Here is a 27,036-nt window from a genome sequence, read left to right as displayed (position 1 = left end):
TTAGCTTTTGAATTTATTAATTAATTTTCCCACAATAAATGTTAAGCTAATTTGTTTATACAGTATAGTATTTTGAAGCAAATAATCTATCTACTTAAATATTGGCACCATATTCACAACCTTCCACAATTCCAGTACTATGCATGACTCTGATCATTTATTAAATTTGTGAAACTAAGGCTCATTAAGCTCGCCTCTACACACTTTTAGGATCCTAGAAAATACTTTGTCTGGTCTTTGGGCTTTGTTGGGAGTCTTTATATTTGTTTAATAGTAAATCATTCAACTTGTTCTCTTCACCACCTACACTTAAAAAAAAAACAGGCTTCCTTCCTTGCTGTTCTGGAGAACAGTTGCCCGTGGTTGAGACAATATCGCCTGAAATCACAAAATTCCATGTGATTTTGTACATGTAATCCTCATGTAATTTTGACAATACGATTACAATAATTTGCATAATTGTTTCAGATATTAGAGATTCTCAACCCCTAGGCCTAAATTGCAGGGCATGTAATATTAAATTTTTCGAGAGTGCATAAACTACAGAAATATCCCTGAAAAAAAACAAAAAAACTACAGCATGTGTAAAGGTTACGGAGTCTGGGAGTTGTGATAATTTAAGTGTGAGCCAATGTCCTCCATTACTGGAGGACCCTGTAATGGACCCGGAGGTGATTATCTGGTTGACTTTTCACCCTGATTTGTCATTAGTTCCCCTCAGAGGAGCATTCGATTATGTTGTTGTTTTAGATTTAGCTACTCGGAATGAAATGTCCATGTAGCACGGGCTATGGTGAGCCCGTAATCGAGTTCAGTTATTTGCGATAACCTTGTTACTGTGATATTTGGGTCCAAGTTTTAAATGGCGGTGGGCATTCCTCCTTTTTCCCTGTTTCTTTCTGCTTCTGTTTTAGTGCACTGGTTTTGGTCCTGTTTTAATAACATTATCTTGGTGGCAGATATAGATGCAGAATGCTCACTAGTCAGTCTCATTCCTCAATTGCTTTTCTAATCATTGTAATTGCTGTGGAATGTGCATCTAATGCAGCTGCTGTCATTGGATTATTGTTGAGTTTAATGCGCAGGGCTTCAGTAGCCTTACATTCCAGTAAGTAGTGCAATAGTGGCGCCTCTGCTTCTGTTCCACAGATATGACACTCTTTAACTATTGTGTTTATTACCTCCCAGCAGCACTTGTAACCAAGTCTGAGTCTGTGTATAGCTACTACAGTGTCTCTGGATATATTTTTGTCAGGCTTGAAAGAGTAGTACCATACTACTGTCTTAGCATACTTTATGTCTTAGCATACCTAAACTGGTTTGGGCTCCCAGCAAGTCCGTGTGTGCAAGACAGGGATCTAGTTCTTTCCCAGCTTGCCAGGTTTGGGTTTTTGGTGAATTGGCAAAAGTTCCATTTAGTTCTGTTGTAGATTCAAACCTGGATGGGCCTGGTCAGGGATTTTCAGCTGGCCTTTATCTGCTTGCAGTGTTGTTACACGTGGACTTCCATCTCTATCTTGTGGTGGAGAGACCCCAGGTCACCTGTCATTGACTCGGGCAGCTGTGTAGGTGTCTGAACTTTGCCTGCATGGTTTATCCTCTGGGCAGGTTTTGGGTCAGGGCTCTATACTTTTATCCTCAGTTTCGTCCCTTTCGCTGTCGTTGGGACCATCAGGTTCAGGCTCCTGGGGTCCATCAATGGCTGTTGATGATTCTGAGGATCAACATCCCCGCGGCCCGGTCTCTGAACACACCTGGCTGCGGGTCTGATCAACCAGGCTGTACCATGCGGCCATTCATAGTCTGACGTATGAATTATAGCCTAGCTGATCTGAGTTTTGAGTCTTGAGCCTTTGATGTTGATCAAGTTGTGTTTCAGTTGTACCTGTTTGTCATTGGAGGTAGTTTGCGCATGTTGCCATTCCTTCTGGTCTCTTTTGGTGTTATTTCTGTGTGAACATTTGGAACCAGTCCTTCAATATTTTCGAACTGTAAATTATTATATCACTTCCACCTGCATTCTCCGGAATACAGATTGAAAAAATGTAGGTGGTACCATTAATTTAGATGTTTTATTAAGTGGATTCCTGCGGTAAAAAATCTTTGCATGCTCTCCGGGTCAGCAGTTTCTCCAGCTCTGAATGGGGGCTGGTAGTGTATAACAATATTCGCTCTAGAGAACACTAATATCTTAAACAGTATCATCACTGGCATGACATCTCTTGTTTGGAAGGTTCTTGTTATCCAGCCTGTCATTTTTCTTTCACCTTTGACAGCAACTTTTGTTGTGTTCTTAAAAAGTCAGGTCTTCCGACATGATTACTCCTAACTCTTTTAAATTGTTTTTCTTTCAGTAGTGTGGTTTGACTGTGTTTTATGTGGTTTCTGGTTTCATATTTTCGTGTTTTCCAGAGCGCAGTAATTGGAACTAATTCTCATTAAACATGTTATATTCTGCGGCCCATTGAGACCAGATTAGCATCAGACCGGAGGTAGCCTGTGTCCTCAGTATTGTCTACTGGCATGAAAATCCTAGTGTCATCTGCAAATGATGATACAGTGCTATAGTTTGTGTCCTTGTCTTTGTCTGATATGAGGAAAAGTACCGAAGCAAGCACAGTACCCTGGCGGAGGGGGGGAGGGGGCTGAGCTTTCCATGTTGGATGATCCAGATTTTACTTTGACTATTACACTCTAGCTTCTGCTTGTCAGGAGGTTAGAGATCAGTGTCTCTAATTTGCCAGTAATTCCTTTTATGTGCAATAACACCATGGTCACATATGTCGAAACCTTTTGCCAAAACTGTGTATTGCCAAAACGCCATTGGTAGTTCAAATAGCCTCGGCTATCATCATCTTTTGTACGGTCACTGATGGTAGAGTGGTTTAAGGTACCATGTACACCAGTTGCATTGTGCTCCTGGCGGTCTGGGTTCGAGTCACTTCTGGAGTGTGGAGTTTTCATTCGCATATATGCTTGGGGACCATCCAAGCTTGTTCGCATATATATGTCATATTATTAGTATGAACAAATGTCTAGCACATGTTTATAGGACATAATTATGGGTCTGAGAGGTATAGTTATGCGCCTGAGAGTGGCAAGTTTTTGAAAGCGTCGCGACCTTGTAGATGACCAGAAGGGTTTTATGTACACTGAAAGGTTTACACCACTTGCCAGTGTATATTCACTGACAATTGACTTCCGTTCTGTAAAGTAGTTTGGTGGTTTGCCAGTAAGCTGCTGTGGTGGCCTTAATAACTCTCCAGAGCTAACAGGACTTCAGCCCAACACGACCGTCCCACATAGTGACCTCTCTCATTTTAGTGGTAGGTGTATTTACATTGCCTCCCCCCCCCCCACACTATCATTACAGAAGAAATCCATTAGATTTAACTTGTTGGTTTAACATATAAGGCACCCTCCCAGCCTCAACACTTACCCCCATAACGCAAACATTTATATCTTTATTGTTATTGTTGTAGTGTAGAATACTGTTAAATGAACAAATCCACAAGTGCCGTGATGAGGGTTCGAACCTACATCTGGGATGATCCCAGACTCGCCTTAGTCGACTGCGCCACGACATGGTTAAAAGAATTGCAACCTGGAGTGCAGTTGCAAAGAGGTAGAACATTTGGTTGACAGAGCTCTGGTGCATGAGGGGAATTGTGTAGAACCTCGCTTGTGCTTGGGAGAAGCTGCGGGGGAGCCTTGTGAGAACAGTTGCTCTCAAGGTTGCTATATTTGTTTAACCATGTCGTGGCACAGTCGACTAAGGCGAGTCTGGGATCATGCCAGACGTAAGTTCGAGCCCTCATCATGGCCCTTGGGGATTTGTTCATTGGATGCATCACGCTATTGTGATTTGTGTGTGTATAGAATAGTATTGGTTCATGCCCACGTTAGACACCATAATATCTTTATTACTAGTCTTGAAAATGAATTTGGTATTAATATATGTGACTTAATTCTGGTTTGTGGTGGTGTGTGTGGCAGGTGACTGTAGTCTATAGTGACCTGCCGTACACTATGTTAGTATACTCATTACACTGATTATACTACATTACATGATTATAACCGAGACGCAGAGCTTAACAACTTGTATAGTATCACTTTAGAATGAGTAGAATAGTTTGAGGCGTGTTGCATGCTATCTCAGAAATAATGGACTTAGAGCAGCTCTAGTAACTTTAGTGTGACTCCTTAACAATATAAATTGTACTTTTGCATCATATAGGTTTGTGTAGAGAGTGGATATGGTGTACTCAAGAGTTTATCAATATTAAGACTTTAGTTACAATATTTTAATGGTGAGACACCATAGCTGATCACCAATTATCTACATAATTATGATCACCAGAACTTGATGGTAAACACATTCCCAACCCTCGGTAACTTGTGACATGGAAATTCTTACCGACATTTCAATCAAACCTCAGCAGCAGTAGAACAATGGCAAGTGTGTGCGGGGCCGCGGGACAGCTGCCAGAGAAAGCCACTGACAGAGCAGAGGAAATTGCTCAGTTTCTTCACAGGATGAAAATCAAGCAGGAACAAAATGGTGTGTGTGATGAGACGACGACCTCGGAGAACGGTCGACACCAGTGTCCCATCCTGTGGTAGGTTGATGCTCCCACAGTGCTGCGCTCTCTCCCTCTCTCTCTCTCTCTAGCCAGCGACCTCTACTTCATGCTCTAGCTCTTGTTTAGTCAAGAGCCACCTTACCTCTCTACTCTCTCTAGGGTTTCAATTTGGCTTTTGCTCTCCGTAGCTGCTGCTGCTCTTTATCTTCTGCTCTCTTTATCTTTCTCTATCTTTATCTTTCTTTCTCTCTTTATCTTTCTCTCTTTATCTTTCTCTTTATATCTCTCTCTCTCTCTCTCTCTCTCTCTCTCTCTCTCTCTCTCTCTCTCTCTCTCTCTCTCTCTCTCTCTCTCTCTCTCTCTCTCTCTCTCATTATATTTTAAGTGTGTGTGTTACAGGGCTGCTGCAGTGTTGTGATCACCTGCCTGATGGACCCTGGTCATTTCGGGGCTCAACGTCCGCGCGGCCCGATCCCCGACCAGGCCGCCTCCTGGTTGCTGGCCTTGATCAACCAGGCTGCTAGACGCGGCTGCTCGCAGCCTGACGTATGAATCACAGCCTGGTTAATCAGGTATCCTTATATCCACATTTATCTTCATCTGGGCAATGATTCAACAAACTTCCCGAGTGAGGATTGAGGCGAAACACTTGAGACAGTTAAGCAAGTCCCAGCTGTGTCTGGGTACAAGTGACAGGATGAACAACCCAGCGGGTTTTCTTCCTATTGGGGAGTGTTGTACATGTTGCTATGGCGGTGTGTCCACTCACAAGATGTGTGACTCTTCTCATTAATTTTGCGTCATCCGCAAACATTGACATGTATGATTCCACTCCTGTAAACATATCATTTACGTAAATTAGAAAGAGGATTGGTCCCAGCACCGATCCTTGAGGTACTCCACTTGTTACTGTTCGCCAGTCCGACTTCTCGCCCCTTACCATTACCCTCTGGCTCCTTCCTGTTAGGTAGTTCTTCACCCATACTAGGGCCTTTCCGCTTACTCCTGCCTGCCTCTCAAGTTTGTATAGCAGTCTCATGTGCGGTACTGTATCAAAGGCCTTTTGGCAGTCAAGAAATATGCAGTCTGCCCAGCCTTCTGTGTGTGTGTGTGTGTGTGTGTGTGTGTGTGTGTGTGTGTGTGTGTGTGTGTGTGTGTCTGTGTGTGTGTGTGTGTGTGTGTGCGCGTGCGTGTGTGTGTGTATGATGGTCGGATAATGTATTTTGTGATGCACACGATTTGATGGTGGTCCAGGATGGAGCGGGGTGGTCACCAGCTGGGAGGTGTGCTGGCATCACCTGGTGGTTATCGTCTTGATCATGTCTGTATGATGGTGAGCATCCTCCTGTTTACACAGTACCGGTGTACATACTGTGTACATAGTACTCACAGTACTGGTGTGTACCATTGTGCATGTACTGACGTAATGGACAATTATGTAGTAGTTGCAAGTAGTGTGTAAAGAGGAGGATGGGTTGGTGTATTGGTACACCATAATGGTACACCATGATGGTACACCATGATGGTACACCACAATGGTACACCATGATGGTACACAGCACTAACCAATTGTCTCATTTCCAGGTAAGTTGTCACAACTACAACAGTTAATACAAAGTGAGGAGACTGTCCCCAGGTGAGTGTCAGGAGACTGTCCCCAGGTGAGTGTGTGCTGTATGTTCAGACTTTCCTGTAGATGCACTCACCATATTGGCCTCATAATAAACTGTGAGCCACTAATTAGCTGTGCCTTTGACGGTTAATTAATGTAGAGCAAATTACGTTAACACTGCTACCGTGGCCCTCCTGACAATCCCTCACCACTGTGTGAACTCACTGATGCTAATTACACTAATTAGCAAGAGGTGATAAATTAGCTGTCCCCACGGACATAATTGGACGCACATATTACGTTAATCTCAACGCTGTTTCCCACAACACAGCAGTACCCCTCGTTAAGCAATGTGTTCCCCTCACATGATGTTAATATCCCGCAGTTAACTCTGAATCTGTAATTGGTCTACAATTACAGGTTACACCCCCCAGGACCTTGTCGTACGCCCAGGACCTTGTCGCACGCCCAGGACCTTGTCGTACGACAAGCAACACGTCACAATTCACGGTACACCCTTGCAGCTCACTGCAATGAATGACACACTTCCCACAGTGAAATAATATGAAATCACCGCTCAAAACACGACCCACAACTGTGTAATAATACACTGGCCAAGATATATAAGAATTACAAGTAAACCCACCAGGGAGATCTGCCATTACCCATCTCCCGGCCCGTTAACTGTCCGGTAACGTCCGTGTCTCCACCTGGCACTAACGTGCATGAATACACTCTGGCTTCCTGTCCCCGACACAGTAAATTAAAGTATAAATGAAAAAGGACAGGGGTTAGGACAAAGAACATGGAAACTGCATTGGAGACAAAAAAACTCCCTTTAATGAGCTATGTGTGCTTTTCTCCGAGGCTAAGGGTCCCCTTCATCAGAGGTGGTACTCTCTTCCCATTAAAAAAATAATGCAAACAATATTATTTAATACAGTATTTGCAACATGTAAGTCTATCTTAAATCAGTGAATAGTTTTCTTTAATATTTGGCATTGTATACAGAAAACGATAAGTGAAAACGTATGATGGCTAACTATAGTGTTTTTTACAGCTTCAGTTACACTATAATTCATTGTGTCGGGGGGACATGATGCCAGTGTATTCATACACGTTAGGCTTATATCGATGTTCCCTTATATATTTCCTAATATCGAGTTACTGACTCCGTCCAGGATGCAACCCCACAACAAGGGGTGAACAGATGAATTAGGTGATCGGAACTGTCCCCCAACCATTTCTGTCATGCCTGGGATCCGAATCCGGAATTCACGATTGAGTGTCAATAACAAACCAGACTGTACTACCCTTAAGGGTCAGGACCCTGGTATAATAACATGGTCATCATAGCGGGTCCCGGTTCATTTCCAAGGTCGCGGTAGTACATGCTACTACTTCAGGGTTGCCAAATCTGAATTGCTGAAAGTAGCGAATTTGTAATACAATTAGCCCAATATTTAAGTTACTGCTGCGGTCTTCAAAGTAATATATTTTAATGAATTAACACTCCAGGATTTTATTAGTTCATGTATTTAATGATAATATTAATATGTGATAACACACTCGCCTGGCGTTCGCGAGCGCTTTGGCTTGGATTTGTATCGTGCCCGGGAAGGATTGAGTGGGCGCCAGTCGTTAACTGACGCCTCTGTTCACCCAGCAGGGAATGGGTACCTGGTTGTTAAACGATTGCAGGAGCATTACCCGAGATGAAGCATTAATGACAATTAAGGTTGGGAAGTCTGTCGCCCCTGGGGGAGGATCATCTTACCTTGTGGTTACTTTTTCTTGCAAAGGTTCCGAGGAGCAACGTCTCCAGAGGCCCGGTCTCTGACCAGGCTTCCTGCGGTTGCTGTCTGGTCAACATTAGTAGCCCAAATTAGCCCAACCTATATTAAAATTAGCCCAAAAAGTTACAAGTAGCGAGATTAATCATTTAGGAGCGCCACGCTGTCAAAAGTAGCTCAATTTGCTACGTGTAGCTCAACTGGCTACCTGGGTACATCATGCTATCTCGGGTCCAGGGGCCAGATTCACGAAAACACTTACGCAAGCACTTACGAACCTGTACATCTTTTCTCAATCTTTGCCGGCTTTGTTTACAATTATTAAACAGTTAATGAGCTGCGAAGCACCAGGAGGCTGTTTATAACAATAACAACAGTAGATGGGGAAGTTTTCATGCTTGTAAACTGTTTAATAAATGTAACCAAAACCGTCAAAGATTGAGGAAAGATGTACACGTTCGTAAGTACTTTCGTGAATCTAGCCCCCAGACCTCGTATCCTTCTTGACCGCCTGACCACTGATATTCTCACTAGGGGATGTACCCGCGGTAATGTCTTCCACGGAGTTACGGTCACGTTATCTTGAGATGATTTCGGGGCTTTAGTGTCCCCGCGGCCCGGTCCTCGACCAGGCCTCCACCCCCAGGAAGCAGCCCGTGACAGCTGACTAACACCCAGGTACCTATTTTACTGCTAGGTAACAGGGGCATAGGGTGAAAGAAACTTTGCCCATTTGTTTCTGCCTCGTGCGGGAATCGAACCCGCGCCACAGAATTAAGAGTCCTGCGTGCTATCCACCAGGCTACGGGGCCCCCCGTGTCCTGCCTGTGACCCTGCTCTTCTGGGGACTGGAGTTATTAATAGTGGTGTTCACCTGGGTGTGGTCCCTCCTAACACTCTCCTAACACTCTGAGAAAATAAACAGGGAACTTACAAACATTCAATGGGAAAATGTTCTAGGAAATAAAAATCCTACACAAGGAATAGAAAAACTGACTTCTGAAGCATATGAAGTCTGTCTGAAACATGTTCCTTTGAGGAAAGCCAGAAAGAGGTCCAATGTAGAAAGAGAACGCAGACGACATTACAAAAGAAGGAAGAAATTAACGGAAATGCTTAAGCAGACACGACTCTCCATACAAAGAAAAAATAATTTAAACAGGGAAATTGAAGAAATCGAACAGAGACTGAAGCATTCCTATCAGACTGAAGAAAGGCAACTGGAACAGAAAGCAATTTAAGAAATAAAGAAAAACCTAAAATATTTCTTCACATATGCTAAATCAAAAGCAAAAACCACTGCCAGTATTGGACCTATTCGTATTAGTGAAGGTTCATACACCGAGGATGACAAAGAAATTAGTGAAATCCTAAAAAAGCAGTATGAGGACATGTTTAGCACTCCGATGCTCAGCCTGAAAGTGGAAGATCCGAGCAACTTTGTGTGATATCCAAACACCTGTAAATATAATTGATATCAACACGAGCGTGGCAGATTTTGAAAGCGAAATTGACAATATGCCCATGCACTCAGCCCCGGGTCCAGACTCGTGGAATTCAATATTTATAAAGAAATACAAAGTGCCAGTAGCACAGGCACTCAGTATAGTGTGGAGGAAGTTAAAAGCTCTGTACCTCAAGGTACAGTCCTTGCACCACTGCTGTTCCTTATTCTCATATCAGATATAGACAGAAATACAGAACAGAACCAGTGCCATAGGCACAATCAGAGAACACTGTATAAACATCAGAGGTCCACGGTTGTTCAATATCCTCCCAGCGACTATCAAAAATATTGCCGGAACAACCGTGGATATTTTGAAGAGAAAACTAGATTTATTCCTCCAAGGAGTGCCGGACCAACCGGGCTGTGGTGGATATGTGGGCCTGCGGGCCGCTCCAAGCAACAGCCTGGTGGACCAAACTCTCACAAGTCAAGCCTGGCCTCGGGCCGGGCTTGGGGAGTAGAACAACTCCCAGAACCCCATCAAGCAGGTACCAGGTAACTACTAACCTTCTCCAGGAGGCAACCCATCACACATGTCTAAATCACTAGGGGTACCTATTTTACTGCTAGGTAAACAGAGGCATCAGGCGAAAGGAAACGTGTCTAACCGCTTCTGTCGTGGCCAGGTTTTTCAATCGTGTTCCTGGGTTGTGCGTCGAGGACGTAGACTACATAACTACAGGAGCCATGACAGTATATGTGAGGTTAGTGTAGTGATACAGTGAGTGGGGTGCTGGGGGGGGGGGTCTTGGCCAGAGTGGGGGCTTCCCCTGGGGGGGGCAGGGGGGCCTGGCTGGTATTGACCCGCTTCCTCTCTCTGTGGTCTCGTGGCTGAGTGGACAGCGCTCTGGGGTCGTAGTCTTAAGGGCCAAAGTTCGATCTCCGGCAGATGCAGAAACAAATGGGCAGAGTTAATTTCAACCTGGTGCCCCTGTTCAACTTGCGGTAAATAGGTACCTGGGAGTTTGACAGCTGTTAAGGTCTGCTTCCTGGGGATGTGCGCGCGCGCGTGTAAGTGAAATATATGTAGTACGCATAATACAGGAAAAATCAATTTGTTAGAAATTCGGAGTCCAATAGCTAATAGCTCGATTCTACAGATACAAATAGTAAATACACTGTAAATGACTTGACTGCAGGAGTTGAGTCTTTCTCAACGTTTACAGATTGTGCAAAACTAATGAGGAGGGTTGAGACAGGTGGAGATTGTAAGACTCCACGATGACTTGAACAGGTTACAGAGCTGGTCCGAGAAATGGCTATTAGAGTTTAACACTAGCAAGTGTAAGGTAGTGGAAATAGGGACAGGAAACAGAAGAGCCAGTACACGATGAAGGGAAACTACCTCCCTATAACGTCTAGAGAAAGGAGCTGAGCGTGGACAGAACACCACACCTAACTCGAGAGGCTCATATAGACCACGGGACCAAAGAGTCAAAGCTCAACCCCCGCAAGCACAATTAGGTGAGTATAGAGTAACGTCAGCCACATTCTCTACGCTGGCAAGTCACAACATCCTTCAGGCACTTGAATAAGAAGGCTGCTAGATCACTGTATACTGCTTATGTTAGGCCTGTCTTAGTGTTCATCAGGTTACATGTGTGCCGCAGGTGTGGGGGTGAGGGGAGGTGTGTGGCGCAGGTGTGGGAGTGAGGGGAGGTCTGTGGCGCAGGTGTGGGAGTGAGGGGAAGTGTGTGGCGCAGGTGTGGGGGTGGAGGTGTGTGGCGCAGGTGTGGTGGTGTGGGGCGCAGGTGTGGAGGTGGTGGTGGAGGTAAGGGGAGGTGTGTGGCGCAGGTGTGGGAGGTGTGTGGCCGCGGGCCAGTAGACGCCTGCCTCCCGCCAGAACAGGTTGTGTCCGTGTGACTGACTTTCCCCTCTCCCACGGCTGGTTCCTCCAACTACCTGGTTCCCCTCGTCCTCTCTCATGACCAAACTAGTCAATATTTGAGGGTAGACGCGGTGCGTAGTGAGTGTGCGGCGTGTGAGCCCCCCTTGGCCTGACACTAGCAGTGTGTGTCACGCGGGATACATTAATGTGATAAGTGTGAGGAAGGTGAGGTGTGTGAGGTCACAGGGTCGGTGACGGTGTTGGTACTGGAGCTCCCAGAGTAGTAGCAGTAGTAGCAGGCGGCGGCGACCAGGTGTAGGTGGTGCAGCCTTCGTCAACAAGTAGTGTGAGTGCTTGCGGCTCCCCCGGGGGCCTGTCTGTGATGGCGTCATCTCTCAACGGTCACCACCACCACCAGGCTCCTGACGGCGACGCTCCCCCTCCCACCCCGCTCCTACACAAGAGGTAAACATATCTCCTTACACATTTCCATGTGTGTTCACATTTTTCTTCCTGCAGGATTGAGGTTCAGCTCTTGGGCCATGCCTTTCCGCCGGGCGTCTCGTGTGTAGACTGTGTTACAAAAATTAGGTTTAGCGTCACTAGCTATTTTGCATTGTGGGTACTGGCCTGGTTGTGCTTGCGGGGGTTGAACTTTGGCTCTTTGGTCCCGCCTCTCAACTGTCAATCAACTGGTGTACAGGTTCCTGAGCCTACCGGGCTCTATCATATCTACACTTGAAACTGTGTATGGAGTCAGCCTCTACCACATCACTGCCTAATGCATTCCACCTGTTAACTACTCTGACAGTGAAACAGTTCATTCTAATGTCCCTGTGGCTTATTTGGGTACTCACTTTCCACCTGTGTCCCCTTGTTCGTGTACCACCCGTGTTAAACAGTTTGTCTTCTTTTGTGAGGAACCGACTTAGGCGATTTATATTTATTTAATTTATATGAATTTATATAGAATTTATATTTACATTAATGTATATATTTCGATAGCAATTTGTATGATGTTTAGCAGACTGTATTTCTGGCAATATTCTCACAAGTCGACTCCTTGCACATTAGAGGGGGTTTATATTAAATTTATATATATGCAGCCAATCAAACTACAGTATTAAACTACATATATTAGTAAATAAATTAGGTGTTATTGTATGGCAGCCTTAGTCCACCAGGTATAAACAAGGATGATGACACCAAATAATGCTGGTGGTTGAGGCTGGCATCAACACTCATGTACTGGTGTACCAACTAACTGTACTGCTTCCTCTTCTATTTCCTCTCAAAGGGCACTAGCTGTAAAGCCGGAATCATATATATATATATATATATATATATATATATATATATATATATATATATATATATATATATATATATATATATATATATAATATATATATATATTTATATTTTCCAGAGAGGACATGCTTGCTGCGTCCTCGGTTCCTGTCCAGAAGCGGAGGAGCTTCAATAGATCCATAACCTTTAGGCATTTGTCTTGTATGTTTTGTAACCTTTAAATACACAATAAAGGAAAAAATATATATATATATATATATATATATATATATATATATATATATATATATATATATATATATATATATATAATATGACAGCTATATCAGAGGAAACATTTGTTTTAAGATAAGGACCAAGGAATAATTACCTGGGTGACTCACTGCCTCATATTCTAACCGAAATTATCCTGTCTACCTTACTGGCCAGGAATGACTTAGAAAAGATTTCGGAAAGAGACTTTCCTTGTTTAGATGTTGACTGTGTGATGATGATGATGGAATAGCACTAATTTGATCTCCATAACACTTCGTCCAAGGGAGAGTTATAGGAGCTGAACTTGCTCCAGCGACTCTGGTCTTAACAATGGCTGACCTCTCCCCCACTGACGCCTGGCTCTGTCCAGATGTCAATATGTGGTAGAAAGGTCACATTTACTGTATTTTGGTACTGATAATTAAGTTAATTCAAATAAGATGTTTTTATGATGTTAAAAGTCCAAAGACTGCTTTATTAAGTATAATTCCCATCAGAATAGCTGGTGAATTTATAGCGCTATGTGGCAATGATATCTTGTTTTCTATTGACAGAAAATTCCACTACACGTTACATTTTCTATGGGTTAACTTGTGTATGTACAACCCAGCAGCAATATTATCTGCTTATTGTATTTAATATTAGTAAATGGTGTCGGGTTTTCCGACAACGCTGGCATTACCTCTAAGAATGTTGTAGGTGGTGATCATGTCTCCCCTTACTCTTCTGTCCTCCATGACGTGAGGTTCAGCTCCCGTAGCCTTTCCTCGTAACTCCTACCTCTTAGTTCTGGGACTAGTCAGGTGGCATACCTCTGATTCTACTCAAACTTTGTCTTGTGTTTAACTAGGTATGGACTCCAGGCTTGAGCTGCATACTCCAAGATTGGTCTGACATAAGTGGTATACAAGGTTCTAAATGATTCCTTATACGTTTCTAAATGCAGTTCTTACGTTGGTCAATCTAGCACATGCCCCTGATGATGTCGTTTTGATGTGGGCCTCTGGGGACAGGTTCGGTGTGATATGAACCCGCCAGGGGCCAGATTCACGAAGCACTTACGCAAGTACTTACAAACGTGTACATCTTTCCTCAATCTTTGACGGCTTTGGTTACATTTATTAAACGGTTTACAAGTATGAAAACTTCCCATTCAACTGTTGTTATTGTTATAAACAGCCTCCTGGTGCTTCGGAGCTCATTAATTGTTTAATAATTGTAAACAAAGCCGCCAAAGATTGAGAAAAGATGTACAGGTTCGTAAGTGTTTGCGTAACTGCTTCGTGAATCTGGCCCCAGGTCTCTTATCTATTTGACTTGGAGTTACTTTCCCGATTTAAACTTTAATAGGTATTTCCTAGACTATTCCTCCGGTTGGTCCAGGTCGTCCTGTAGTCTTTGTCTATCTTCATCTGTCTTGATTCTTCTTTTAATTTCTTGCATCATCAGCAAACATTGAGAGGATGAGATAATACCCTCCGGAAGATCGTTTACATATATTACAAACAGGATGGGTCCAAGTACAGAGCCCTGTAGGACCCCGCTGGTGACATCTCGCCACTCTGATGTCTCCCCCCCCCCCCCCACAGTTACTCGCTGTTTCCTGTTGCTTAGATACTCCCTTTTCCACCGGAACCCCTTACCTTTTATTCCTGCCTGTTGCTCCAACTTTTGTAACAGCCTCTTACGGGGTAATGTGTCAAAGGCTTTCTGGCAGTCCAAGAAAATACAGTCTGCTGTATTGTCTGGTCATAGAATTCTATTAATCCTATGGCTGTGAGGTACGATTGACCATCCCCGAACCCATGCTGGTGGCGTGTAACAAAGCTCCTTCACTCCAGATGTTCTACAAACGTTTTACCCACGAGCGTTTCCATCATCTTGCATGGTATACAAATGTGTGTGTGTGTGTGTGTTTTACCTGGCACAGGAGCGGGGCTGTGGTGAGCCCGTAGTGGACTTACCTGGCACAGGAGCGGGGCTGCCTAACCACTTCCACCAAGTACCTTCTACCTCCATTAACATCAACTGAAGTGACGGCATTTCACCCATGCAATACACAAAGCGACAAAAGTTTTCTTCATCTCGTAACATAACCAGACATAGTATAAGTGACCACATACAGTTGCTAACGTGATATGGTATCCAGGGAAGCCCGCCACGATGGTACTTCAACGTAATATAACGATAATGATGCATCGTGCACAACATTCTGTAACTGTGACGTGCACATTTGACTGATAAATTACCACTCTCTCTCTCACAGTAATCATCTCCGTCCTAGCGTGATGTGGGAAGCCACGAGGGACAATAATTTAACAGTTGAATGTCCATTACAACATTAGGGTTGCTTGGAAGGTGGCGGAGGTATTCCCAGACCTCGGGAAGCGTCCACTTGGTAGAGGCTGCCCTGGAAACACAAACCGAAACTGTCTCTACTTTCCGCTTGTTACAACTTGTAATAAAGTTGTTACATCTTGGCTTAACGTGTTTATGACGTATTAGAACGTTGTTACAACTTGGTATATTGGTTGTTATAACTGGTTAGGAAGTGTTAAAACTTGTTTGAACGTTGTACCAACGTCGTAGTTTCGGTGTGTGTTTGGCGGGCGGTCGGCCGAGCGGACAGCACGCTGGACTTGTGATCCTGTGGTCTTGGGTTCGATCCCAGGCGCCGGCGAGAAACAATGGGCAGAGTTTCTTTCACCCTATGCCCCTGTTACCTAGCAGAAAATAGGTACCTGGGTGTTAGTCAGCTGTCACGGGCTGCTTCCTGGGGGTGGAGGTCTGGTCGAGGACCGGGCCGCGGGGACACTAAAAAGCCCCGAAATCATCTCAAGATAACCTCAAGGCGCGGCGCGTGTAGAGGAGTGGTGTGCGAGTTACTGATGGACCTTGATGAATAAGTGTGTACACCGTATAGGACACGCAGGCCACCAGGGCAAGTGGTTAAGCTGGGGTCGACCAGAAGATGGCGCGTTACCACTGTTGCTGCTCTATATCCACCTTGACAGCTTGCACAACCACCTAATGTCCACCCACTGACGAAAATAGTGTCTGGGCCCAGATGTTAACTTATGGTGCAATAGTTCTGCCTCAAGCCGTGGACAAAATGGCGGCCCCAATTTGTATGTCATTATGCACCCCATACCCATCCCGTGGGCGGTGGTGGAAAGTGTTACAGACACACATTGGGTTCAGGAACTGAGCCCCAGAGGTCGTTTAGCTAAGCAAGTGAAAGTCTTGTGAAGCTGGTTACACAATTGTTAATGTTACATATGTATACATTAATGTATACAAATACATATACATATCAATAATCTTGTTATATGACAAGTGATTCAACAAGAGGCTCACAACAGTCACTATACAAGGCACTTTACATCTATGGTGAGTCACACACTTACTAGTCTTGCTCCACACCCACCCAACTGGGCGGCAGCTTTACAGTCATGTGCAGGCTGCACCTACAGTAAGCAAACTCTGGATACTTGGCTAAAATTCCTGGCAGTACATCATAATGTAAGAAGTACACACACACATTTCTTGGACTCCATTGATGGTGTTATCTCTGAATTCCGCGCCAGCAACCAAGGACCCCATCTGTCTCACCCCAGGACCTCACCTGTCTCACCCCAGGACCTCACCTGTCCTGGGGTGAGAAATCAATCAATGACAGGGAAATCACGAGCCGCTCAAGAGTCAAATTTCCGACATTTCAGATATTTTGAAAACTGCAGGGGGGTTTGGGCAAAATATGACCCATCGCCGTTTTCAGTAATTGGCATATTTTCGGTGTAAAAAGTCGTAATTTGAAAATGAAAATCGGTGCAGAGTCAGAATTCGGCTCAAAAATCACGCTCAAGAGTCAAATTTCGGACATTTCAGATATTTTGAAAACTGCAGGGGGGTTTGGGCAAAATATGACCCATCGCCGTTTTCAGAAATTGGCATATTTTCGGTATAAGAAGTCGTAATTTGAAAATGAAAATAGGTGCAGAGAGTCAGAATTCGGCTCAAAAATCACGCTCAGGAGTCAAATTTCCGACATTTCAGATATTTTGAGAACTGCAGGGGGGTTTGGGCAAAATATGACCCTTCGCCGTTTTTAGTAATTGGCATATTTTCGGTGTAAAAAGTAGTAGTTTGAAAATGAAAATAGGTGCAGAGAGTCAGAATTCGGCTCAAAAATCACACTCAGGAGTCAAATTTCGGACATTTGACATGCTCGTCATTTGAACCACTCATGTCAATGCTTAAATATGAGTCTGCAATATACAAGAACGAGGTTGTGGATGCAGATCAAGATCTTGGTAATCTTCAACTGTAAAGACGTGGAAGGACTTCACACCCATTAAAATTCAAACGGTAAATATTGGTAAGTTAGCCTATTATCATTTTGGTTAAATGTATATATGCAGAGATAATATTAATAAAACAATTAAAATCGTTTAATGTACTCTATATATCATAATAGATTACTTTGAAACCAGTATCAGTCACTAAACAAAAATTGGGCTACTCTTATTACAAATTCGCTACTTTTAGACCATCAGCTCGCTACTTTTAGCAATTTGAATCTGGCAAACCTGAATTAAACATGAACGGCCATTTGTAAAACTATGTTGTGAATCATTTATATATTAATGTTTTTGGGGGTGAAAACGAAAAATGATAAAAAAAACTTTTTCGGTGTCAGAGTAGTTAGTAAATATAATGTACTAGGCAGTGATGTGGTGGAGGCTGACTCCATACACAGTTTCAAGTGTAGATATGATAGAGTCCAGTAGGCTCAGGAACCTGTTGTTGATTGATGTTGATTTGATGGTTGATCAGTTGATTGATGGTTGAGAGGCTTCCAGGTTATCTTGAGATGATTTCGGGGCTTAATGTCCCCGCGGCCCGGTCCTCGACCAGGCCTCCTTTTTGTTATACATCCCCAGGAAGTAGCCCGTAGCAGCTGTCTAACTCTCATTTACCTATTTACTGCTAGGTAACTGGAGCATCAGTGAGAAAGAAACATATTGCCCATTTGTCTCCGCCTCCACCGGGGATCGAACCCGGAACCTCAGCACTACGAATCCGAAGCGCTGTCCATTCAGCTGTCAGGCGCCTTAAGACCAAACCGGCTTGACCAAAGAGCTAAAGCTCAACCCCCGCAAACACAACTAGGTGAGTACACATACACTCGCTGCTGAGTGCACAGCGCTCTGTGGTAGTAGTCCTATGTTCCTGGGTTCGATCCCCGACAAAGGCAGAAACCAAATGAGCAGAGTTTTTCTCCCTGGTGCACTTGTTCACCTTGAAGTAAATAGGTACCTGGGAGTTACAGCTGCTACAGGGGCTGCTTCCTGGGGATGTGAAACAAAAAGGAGGCCTGGCCGAGGACCGGGCCGCAGGGACGCTAAGCCCCGAAATTATAACTTGGCCGCGGCTACCACACTAATGTTAGTGTTATATGACTGGGCGGTGAACGCCTCCAGGCCTCCAAGGCGGTAAAAAAAAACTTTAGGAACAATGGGGGGGGGGGGAGGTTGACAAGTCGCCGGCCTCCTGTCCCCGTCGAGTGGTCTTCGTCGCGACTCACAACTTAGGGAGCCGGGGCTGGATGCTTGCGTTAGGACAGAAGCGTCTGAGCCACGTTTACGATGCCTGTGTTGACATAGTAGTGAAGGTAGGCGGGTGTTGGGCAGCTGTGTGGGTTGTCCTTGGGAGGGTCAGTAGCTGACCTGGCGGCTCCCTCCATAAACCTTAGTACTGGCATCCTGTTCCCGACAGGTTTACTATTGAAAAGTTGTTAAGATTCACTTCAGTCTACCCATAGTGTTGGTGGTGGCTCCGTTTTCTCTAAATATTTTCTCGAAACGTTTTCTATTATTTCAAATTTCCTTTTGCGAGGTACTATGAGAGAATTTATTTTTTATTTTTTTTTGTTTTTGAGATATATACAAGAGTTGTTACATTCTTGTAGAGCCACTAGTACGCGTAGCGTTTGTGGCAGGTCCCTGGAATACGATCCCCGCCGCGAAGAATCGTTGTTACAACCAAGTACACATTTTACTGTTGATGTTAAACAGAGGCTACAGTTGAAGGAATTGCGCAGAGTAAATCCTCCCCGGCCAGGATACGAACCCATGACATAGCGCTCGCGGAACGCCAGGCGAGTGTCTTACCACTACACCACGGAGACGTAAATAATTTTTTGTTTATAATAATTTATTTAAGAATAGTACATACATAGTTGCAGAGTTACAGTACATACATTGTTAGATTTAAAGATAGAGGTAGTACATACAATACCTAAAGCCACTAGTACGTATAGTGTTTCAGGTAAGGTGACGGGGGAAAAAAACACTTAGACTAAAACTTAATAGTAATTGAACTTATAAAAAAATAAAAGTATAAATTGTGTTGAATGAAAAAATAATAATAAAAGATAAAAAAGGGGGGAACATGGTAGAAAATAGCCAATATACAAGTTGGTCAACAAACAGCATTTTTTTTTAAATAGCAAGACATTGGTAGACATTTAGAAGTAAGGTAGGTTACATGGAGTTAATTAGGTAGTACTTAGTTTTCATCTTAAACTGGTTGAAAGAGGTACAATCTTTGACATAATTGGGAAAGTCATTCCACAGTTCTGGGTCCCTTGATTTGTAGAGATTTCCTAATTTGATTTAGTCTTACTCTTGGAATATCAAATAGGTATTTATTTCTGGTGTGGTGTACATGAGTTCTGTTACAACTTTCTAGGAAGCGTTGAAGGTCAGGATTGACATTACAATTCAGAGTTTTAAATATATAGAGTACACAAGAGAGGATGTGCAGTGACTTAATATCTAACATATTCAGAGATTTGAGTAAGGATACCGAGTGCTGTCTGGGGCCAGAGTTAGATATTGTTCTAATTGCAGTTATGTTAGTATAGGAGTATAGGAACATCAGTATAGGGCACGCATAGACGAGATAAAGCACCTAAATTATTGGGATCGTCTCAAAGCTCTCCAAATGTACTCACTAGAAAGGAGACGAGAGAGATACCAAATAATATACACATGGAAAATATTGGTGGGTCAGGTCCCAAATCTGCACAGTAAAATAACATACCGGAGTGAACGATATGGAAGAAAATGCAGAATATAACCAGTGAAGAACAGAGGTGCTATAGGCACAATCAGAGAACACTGTATAAACATCAGAGGTCCACGGTTGTTCAACGTCCTCCCAGCAAGCATAAGAAATATTGCCGGAACAACCGTGGCAATCTTCAAGAGAAAACTAGATAGTTTTCTAAAAAAAAAAAAAAAAAGTGCTAGACCAGCCGGGCTGTGATGGTTATGTGGGTCTGCGGGCCGCTCCAAGCAACAGCCTGGTGGACCAAACTCTCACGAGTCGAGTCACATTAAGGCTGTTGTTACAATGTTTGATCAGAGCAGACTCGATCACGTTTCGTTCAACAAAATCCTTACTTTTAACAATACATTTTGCCCCCGTGAAGTCGATAGAATGATTACATAAACTGGAATGTAAATACAATGCATTGGATTGCTGGGCTGTACGAATAGCATCTGAATGCTGTTTTAAACGCGAGGAAAGAGATTTACCTGTCTGGCCGATGTAAACACATGCACACTCATTACAAGGGATGGAATACACACAACCTGCGACACACAACCCCTGGGGGGGGGGGGGAAGGAATGGTGCCCAACCAATTGGACGGTCGGGGATTGAACACCGACCTGCATGAAGCTCTACCGTCCAGGCCAAGTGGTTAGGTTAGTTGTTCGTAGATAATGTGACTATTTTGGGGGAGGAATAATGGGTAATAGAGCCGATAAAGGTGGTATTATGGGTGACCACAACAGGTGTCGACCCCCGTCCCCCCCCCCTCCCTCCCCATCACTCACCCTCTGCTCCCCCCCCCCCGGCCTCACTCTCCCCCCCTTCTCCCCCTTCCCCCCTTCTCCCCCCCTTCTCTCCCCCTTCTCCCCCCCTTCTCCCCCCCTTCTTCCCCCTTCTCCCCCCCCTTCTTCCCCCCTTCTTCCCCCCTTCTCCCCCCCCTCACTCACCCTTCTCCCCCCCTCACTCACCCTTCCCCCCCCTCACTCACCCTTCCCCCCCCTCACTCACCCTTCCCCCCCCTCACTCACCCTTTCCCCCCCTCACTCACCCTTCCCCCCCCCTCACTCACCCTTCCCCCCCCTCACTCACCCTTCCCCCCCTCACTCACCCTTCCCCCCCCTCACTCACCCTTCCCCCCCCCCTCACTCACCCTTCCCCCCCCCTCACTCACCCTTCCCCCCCCTCACTCACCCATCCCCCCCCTCACTCACCCTTCCCCCCTCCCCTCACTCACCCTTCCCCCCCCCTCACTCACCCTTCCCCCCCCCCCCCACCAGGAACCTCACGCCTCGCCAGGATTCAACCAACTAACTGAAGGTCAAGATGTAAAGTGGTCAATTTTTGTTGAGTAAAGAACCTTGGATTTGTGAGGGGGGAGGGAGTGAGAGAGTGAGGGAGAGAGGGGGTGAGGGAGAGGGGGAGAGAGAGAGAGAGTGAGGGAGAGAGGGTGGGAGGGAGATGGAAGCAGATCTAGAGCAGCAGGTGAAAGTATTACTTAACAAAGTTTGGTAAGCGAGCATTTAGCTCCTGGGCTCCTTCATAGTGGATTGTTTGCAACAGGTTAAGAAGAGGCTCAGTACTGTGTGGTTTGTATACTATTAATGTAGTGAGGCAACACTCCCGGCCTGGTGGTGTGTTGACGAGTTGACAACATATATATATAATATATAATATATATATATAATATATATATATAATATATATATATATATATAATATATATATATATATAATATATATATATAATATATATATATAATATATATATATAATATATATATAATATATATATATAATATATATATATATAATATATATATATATATATATAATATATATATATAATATATATATAATATATATATATAATATATATATAATATATATATGTAACTGTAATCAGATATGTAATCTGTAATCTGTAAACTGTAATCAGATATGTAACTGTATAACCTTGCATAATAAAGTGTACATCGTAATAATAAAAAAAGGGGGTGGTAGGAGAAGTGAACACTCTTTCGTATTCAGAGTTAAATGTCAAGTTTTTCCCTGAGTGCTCTGTGTTCCCTTCTTTGAGGCTGTGGGTCCCTATAATTACACCAGTGGTGGTACCCCCCCATAATATATATATATATATATATATATATATATAATATGTCGTACCTAGTAGCCAGAATGCACTTCTCAGCCTACTATGCAAGGCCCGATTTGCCTAATAAGCCAAGTTTTCCTGAATTAATATATTTTCTCTAATTTTTTTCTTATGAATTGATAAAGCTACCCATTTCATTATGTATGAGGTCAATTTTTTTTTATTGGAGTTAAAATTAACTTAGATATATGACCGAACCTAACCAACCCTACCTAACCTAACCTATCTTTATAGGTTAGGTAGCCGAAAAATTTGTTAGGTTAGGTAGTCGAAAAACAATTAATTCATGAAAACTTGGCTTATTGGGCAAATCGGGCCTTGCATAGTAGGCTGAGAAGTGCGTTCTGGCTACTAGGTACGACATATTATATATATATATATATATATATATATATATATATATATATATATATATATATATATATATATATATATATATATATATATATATATATATATATATATATATATATATATATATATGTCGTACCTAGTAGCCAGAACTCACTTTTTGGCCTACTATTCAAGGCCCGATTTGCCTAATAAGCCAAGTTTTCCTGAATTAATATATTTTTTCTAATTTTTTTCTTACGAAATGATAAAGCTACCCATTTCATTATGTATGAGGTCAATTTTTTTTTATTGGAGTTAAAATTAACGTAGATATATGACCGAACCTAACCAACCCTACCTAACCTAACCTAACCTATCTTTATAGGTTAGGTTTGGTTAGGTAGCCGAAAAAGTTAGGTTAGGTTAGGTTAGGTTAGGTAGGTTAGGTAGTCGAAAAACAATTAATTCATGAAAAATTGGCTTATTAGGCAAATCGGGCCTTGCATAGTAGGCTGAGAAGTGCGTTCTGGCTACTAGGTACGACATTATATATATATATATATATATATATATATATATATATATATATATATATATATATATATATATATATATATATATATATATATGTCGTACCTAGTAGCCAGAACGCACTTCTCAGCCTACTATGCAAGGCCCGATTTGCCTAATAAGCCAATTTTTCATGAATTAATTGTTTTTCGACTACCTAACCTACCTAACCTAACCTAACCTAACCTAACTTTTTCGGCTACCTAACCAAACCTAACCTATAAAGATAGGTTAGGTTAGGTAGGGTTGGTTAGGTTCGGTCATATATCTACGTTAATTTTAACTCCAATAAAAAAAAATTGACCTCATACATAATGAAATGGGTAGCTTTATCATTTCGTAAGAAAAAAATTAGAAAAAATATATTAATTCAGGAAAACTTGGCTTATTAGGCAAATCGGGCCTTGAATAGTAGGCCAAAAAGTGAGTTCTGGCTACTAGGTACGACATATATATATATATATATATATATATATATATATATATATATATATATATATATATATATATATATATATATATATATATATATATATATATATTGTGTATGTGTATATATATATGTATATATGTGTATGTATGAACAACTCAATAAATAATAATGATAAAATAGATCGTTAAGCCAGTAAAGTTAAGAGTTCTCTCCACTCCAGCTTGCACTCTATCATAGACAATCCAAGATCTAGGAATCACAATTAAAGGCAATTTAAAAAGCAAGTTAATCAGTTATATATTTACTATTAGATCTTCACTTGTATGGATATCATAATCAACCATATCATTGGATGTTACATGTCAACATAATACACAATTTGAGTCACCACACATTAAGAACACCTATGGCTGACTGCCCCTGAGAGTCACACAACTCCTCAGTTCAAAATCACAATATACGTCACCTTACAAATTTATTCACCACCGTCTCTGAGACTTGGATAGAGAGGGGGGGGGGTTATCGTGAGATGATTTCGGGGCTTTTTTTTTTTTTTTTAGTGTCCCCGCGGCCCGGTCCTCGACCAGGCCTCCACCCCCAGGAAGCAGCCCGTGACAGCTGACTAACACCCAGGTACCTATTTTACTGCTAGGTAACAGGGGCATAGGGTGAAAGAAACTTTTGCCCATTGTTTCTCGCCTGCGCCTGGGATCGAACCCAAGACCACAGGATCACAAGTCCAGCGTGCTGTCCGCTCGGCCGACCGGCTCCGGGTAGGGCAGACAGTCCCCACCCGGCCTGAGACAGGTCTGGTCTGGGTGCTGTGACCTCTCGACATGTGATCTGTCTATCGCTGTTTTGCTCAGTGTCCCAAATGTACAGTTCCAGGGGTATATATGTGGGGACCGGGAGCTAAGCTCTGCCTTCCAGGAGATAGCCTCTGGCTATCTACCTACCCCACCTAGACAGCGGCTTGTTTGATGGAAGGACACAGCCGCCACACAGCTTGGGGAGTAGAAGAACTCCCAGAACCCCATCAACCAGGTATCAACCAGGTAACCAGCTGTAATTACCAGCTTGGCCTCTGCCAAGCTGATAATTGTCAACTTGTCCTCTTAAAAAGAACGTCGCTTTTGGCTGTTTGTCCGTATGGCCGAATTTGGACGTAATTTGAAAATTAAAATAAATTTGGGATTTTTTTTTTCCACAACAGTAAGTTAAGGGTCCTCTGATAGGTCAGGTGGGCAGGAAATTCTCATAAAGTTTCAAAACGTTATGAAAAACGTTAATTTAAAGTGTCCTCTCATAACCTCTGCGCGTACGTTGGACGACTTAAACAGAAAACGGAACAGTAGGTCACTTTTGTGAGTCTATTTCATTTCAAATTACGTCCAAATTTGGCCATAGTGCCGCACATACGGGCCAAAAGTGACGTTATTTTTAAGAGGACGGGTTGGCGAGGTCTCTTCACACGACCTGACCCGAAGGCAACCTGTTACAATTAACACCTGAAAGGTGTGACTCTAGAATAATTTATAGAGCGACTGTCTGGTGCCTCCAGTATCATGTGTGACTTCTTGTATGTAAAATAATATATAAAAACACACTTATGGTGTTATACTGTTCTGTGCCGACTTGTTTCTAATATACAATATTTTATTTATATACAAGAAGGTACATTGGGTTTCTGAGAATACATAACATGGTATTTACAATCTTGTAAAGTCACTAATACTCGCAGCGTTTCGGGCAGGTCCTTAATCTAAGATGTATGTGACCTCCAAAGGATACCTGATCAACCAGGCTGTGACTCGTACGTCAGGCTGCGAGCAGCCGCGTCTAACAGCCTGGTTGATCAGTCCAGCAACCAGGAGGCCTGGTCGACGACCGGGCCGCGGGGACACTAAGCCCCGGAAGCACCTCAAGGTAAATACTGATCTCTTGGAGTCGAGTGCAGTATTAACAAGTCAGCAGACAATACTAGACTAGAACATGTTACCAGTGTGAGGGAAGACTGTAGGCCACCTTGTGGTCGACCTTGATGACGTCTGCCCACCAGGGACCCACCTGGGACCCACCTGGAACCCACCTGGGACCCACCTCACGTGTGCCCACCCTCGTGAATCACGGTAAAGCAATATTGCGTACAAGGTTTTAGGAGAAAGTAAATTGTGAAGGTGATGTAAGGACCTTGTGGGTTGTCCGCTTGTAGTGTGGATGTTGACCCCCGGGGGTCAGTCTTTGGACCCCGGGGTCAGTCTTTGGACCCCGGGGTGACCCCAGTACTGGTCATTGTCAACTATATTAACTACGCTACTTGACTTGATTACGGAGTGTCGTTTAGCAAAGTTTGCAGACTTTATTTAAAAATAATTTATGTCGTAATGTTATTGTTGGATAGTATAGAGTTGCCTTGGTTGGTAGTGTGTGCGCGCGCGCGCGTGTGCCTGGATGGTCGACTATGTGCCCATATCCTTCTTGGTAGTGTGTAGTGACGCTGGCATAGCACTTTCTCCTGATAATGAGGTGACTCTCCTTGTTTCATGGTGCTGTTAAGAGAGCGAGTAATGGGAGGACTGTTGTGTGGGGCCTGTAAACACCAAGAACATTTAGGAGAGGCAGTTACATGGCTCTTAGAGATCAACCTTAGCATGTGCAAGGGTTGATCTCTAACCCTTGGCAGCTTAGATGGAAGAAGGTGACAGGAGACCGGGTACTCAAAGACTACTTGGGAGTGGACATAATTCTCCCACAACACAACCTCGCCTACATAACATAATATCGGCTGCATATGTGAAGCAATCATAGCATCAGTTACATTTTGTATGTACATCAGACCAATCCTTCAATATGCAGCACCGGTATGGCATCTACGCCTCAAGAATACAAATTACCTTTAAAAGGTACACAGAGCGGTGCTAAAAAGGGGGTAATTTAGTTTTTAATTGTGAACAAACAATGCCCATTGTTCACACATTGTTCCAGTGAACAAAACAACACTTCCCCTGAAGTTTCCTGCATTTATCATTTTTATGGGTAGCTGAACAGACTTGAACATGTCAGTGAAGGTTCACTTTGAACATGTACGCATAAAACAACGAAATTTGCAACATTACAACTTGACAGTGACAGGTGAGAGCTCTCTGGTGAAGGTGTTGTGGGTGACAGGTAAGACTCCAGTGTTCCTTCACAACCTGTAGAAGGAACTGTTGTTGATCTTCATGTTACTTGCCCTTCCCTACTTGCCCTTCCCTACTTGCCCTCCCCCTACTTGCTCCGCTACTTTTCTCATGCTTATATCATACAAGGACAACGATACAAACTACAGTACACTGTATCATCACTTACAGATGACACTAACAGACTGGGATTGTCATGCCAGTAGACAATAGACAGGATACAACAACCTCCAAATTGATGTTAATAAAGTCTTTCAATTGGCCACAACAGATCACCATATTTATAGAGGATAAGTTCAGGTTAATGGGAAAAAGAAAAGTATCAAGTCAGGGACCACAACGCAGTCAAACTATTGAA

General features: G+C 43.3%; 1 protein-coding gene across 15 annotated transcripts in view; it reads left to right on the top strand.

Annotated features, from left to right (window-relative positions):
- LOC123774023 (NAD kinase) overlaps positions 1 to 27,036 on the top strand; it is a 166,904-nt gene that overhangs the window by 64,684 nt on the left and 75,184 nt on the right. For 3 of the 15 annotated variants that reach the window (XM_045768113.2, XM_069318811.1, XM_069318810.1), the window contains exon 2: positions 4,440 to 4,619. The exons of 6 other annotated variants lie outside the window; for them this stretch is intronic. In XM_045768113.2, the coding sequence (XP_045624069.1) occupies positions 4,453 to 4,619 (167 nt within the window). In that variant the 5' untranslated portion in view covers positions 4,440 to 4,452. Of the gene's footprint in view, positions 1 to 4,237; positions 4,620 to 6,167; positions 6,220 to 11,628; positions 11,789 to 27,036 lie in introns of those variants that run through there. 6 more of the 15 variants (XM_045768108.2, XM_045768112.2, XM_069318812.1 and 3 more) reach the window with 5 other exon arrangements.

This window comes from Procambarus clarkii, chromosome 91 (genome assembly GCF_040958095.1).
Source record: "Procambarus clarkii isolate CNS0578487 chromosome 91, FALCON_Pclarkii_2.0, whole genome shotgun sequence".
NCBI lineage: Eukaryota > Metazoa > Arthropoda > Malacostraca > Decapoda > Cambaridae > Procambarus > Procambarus clarkii.
This window is presented reverse-complemented; position numbering and strand designations above follow the sequence as displayed.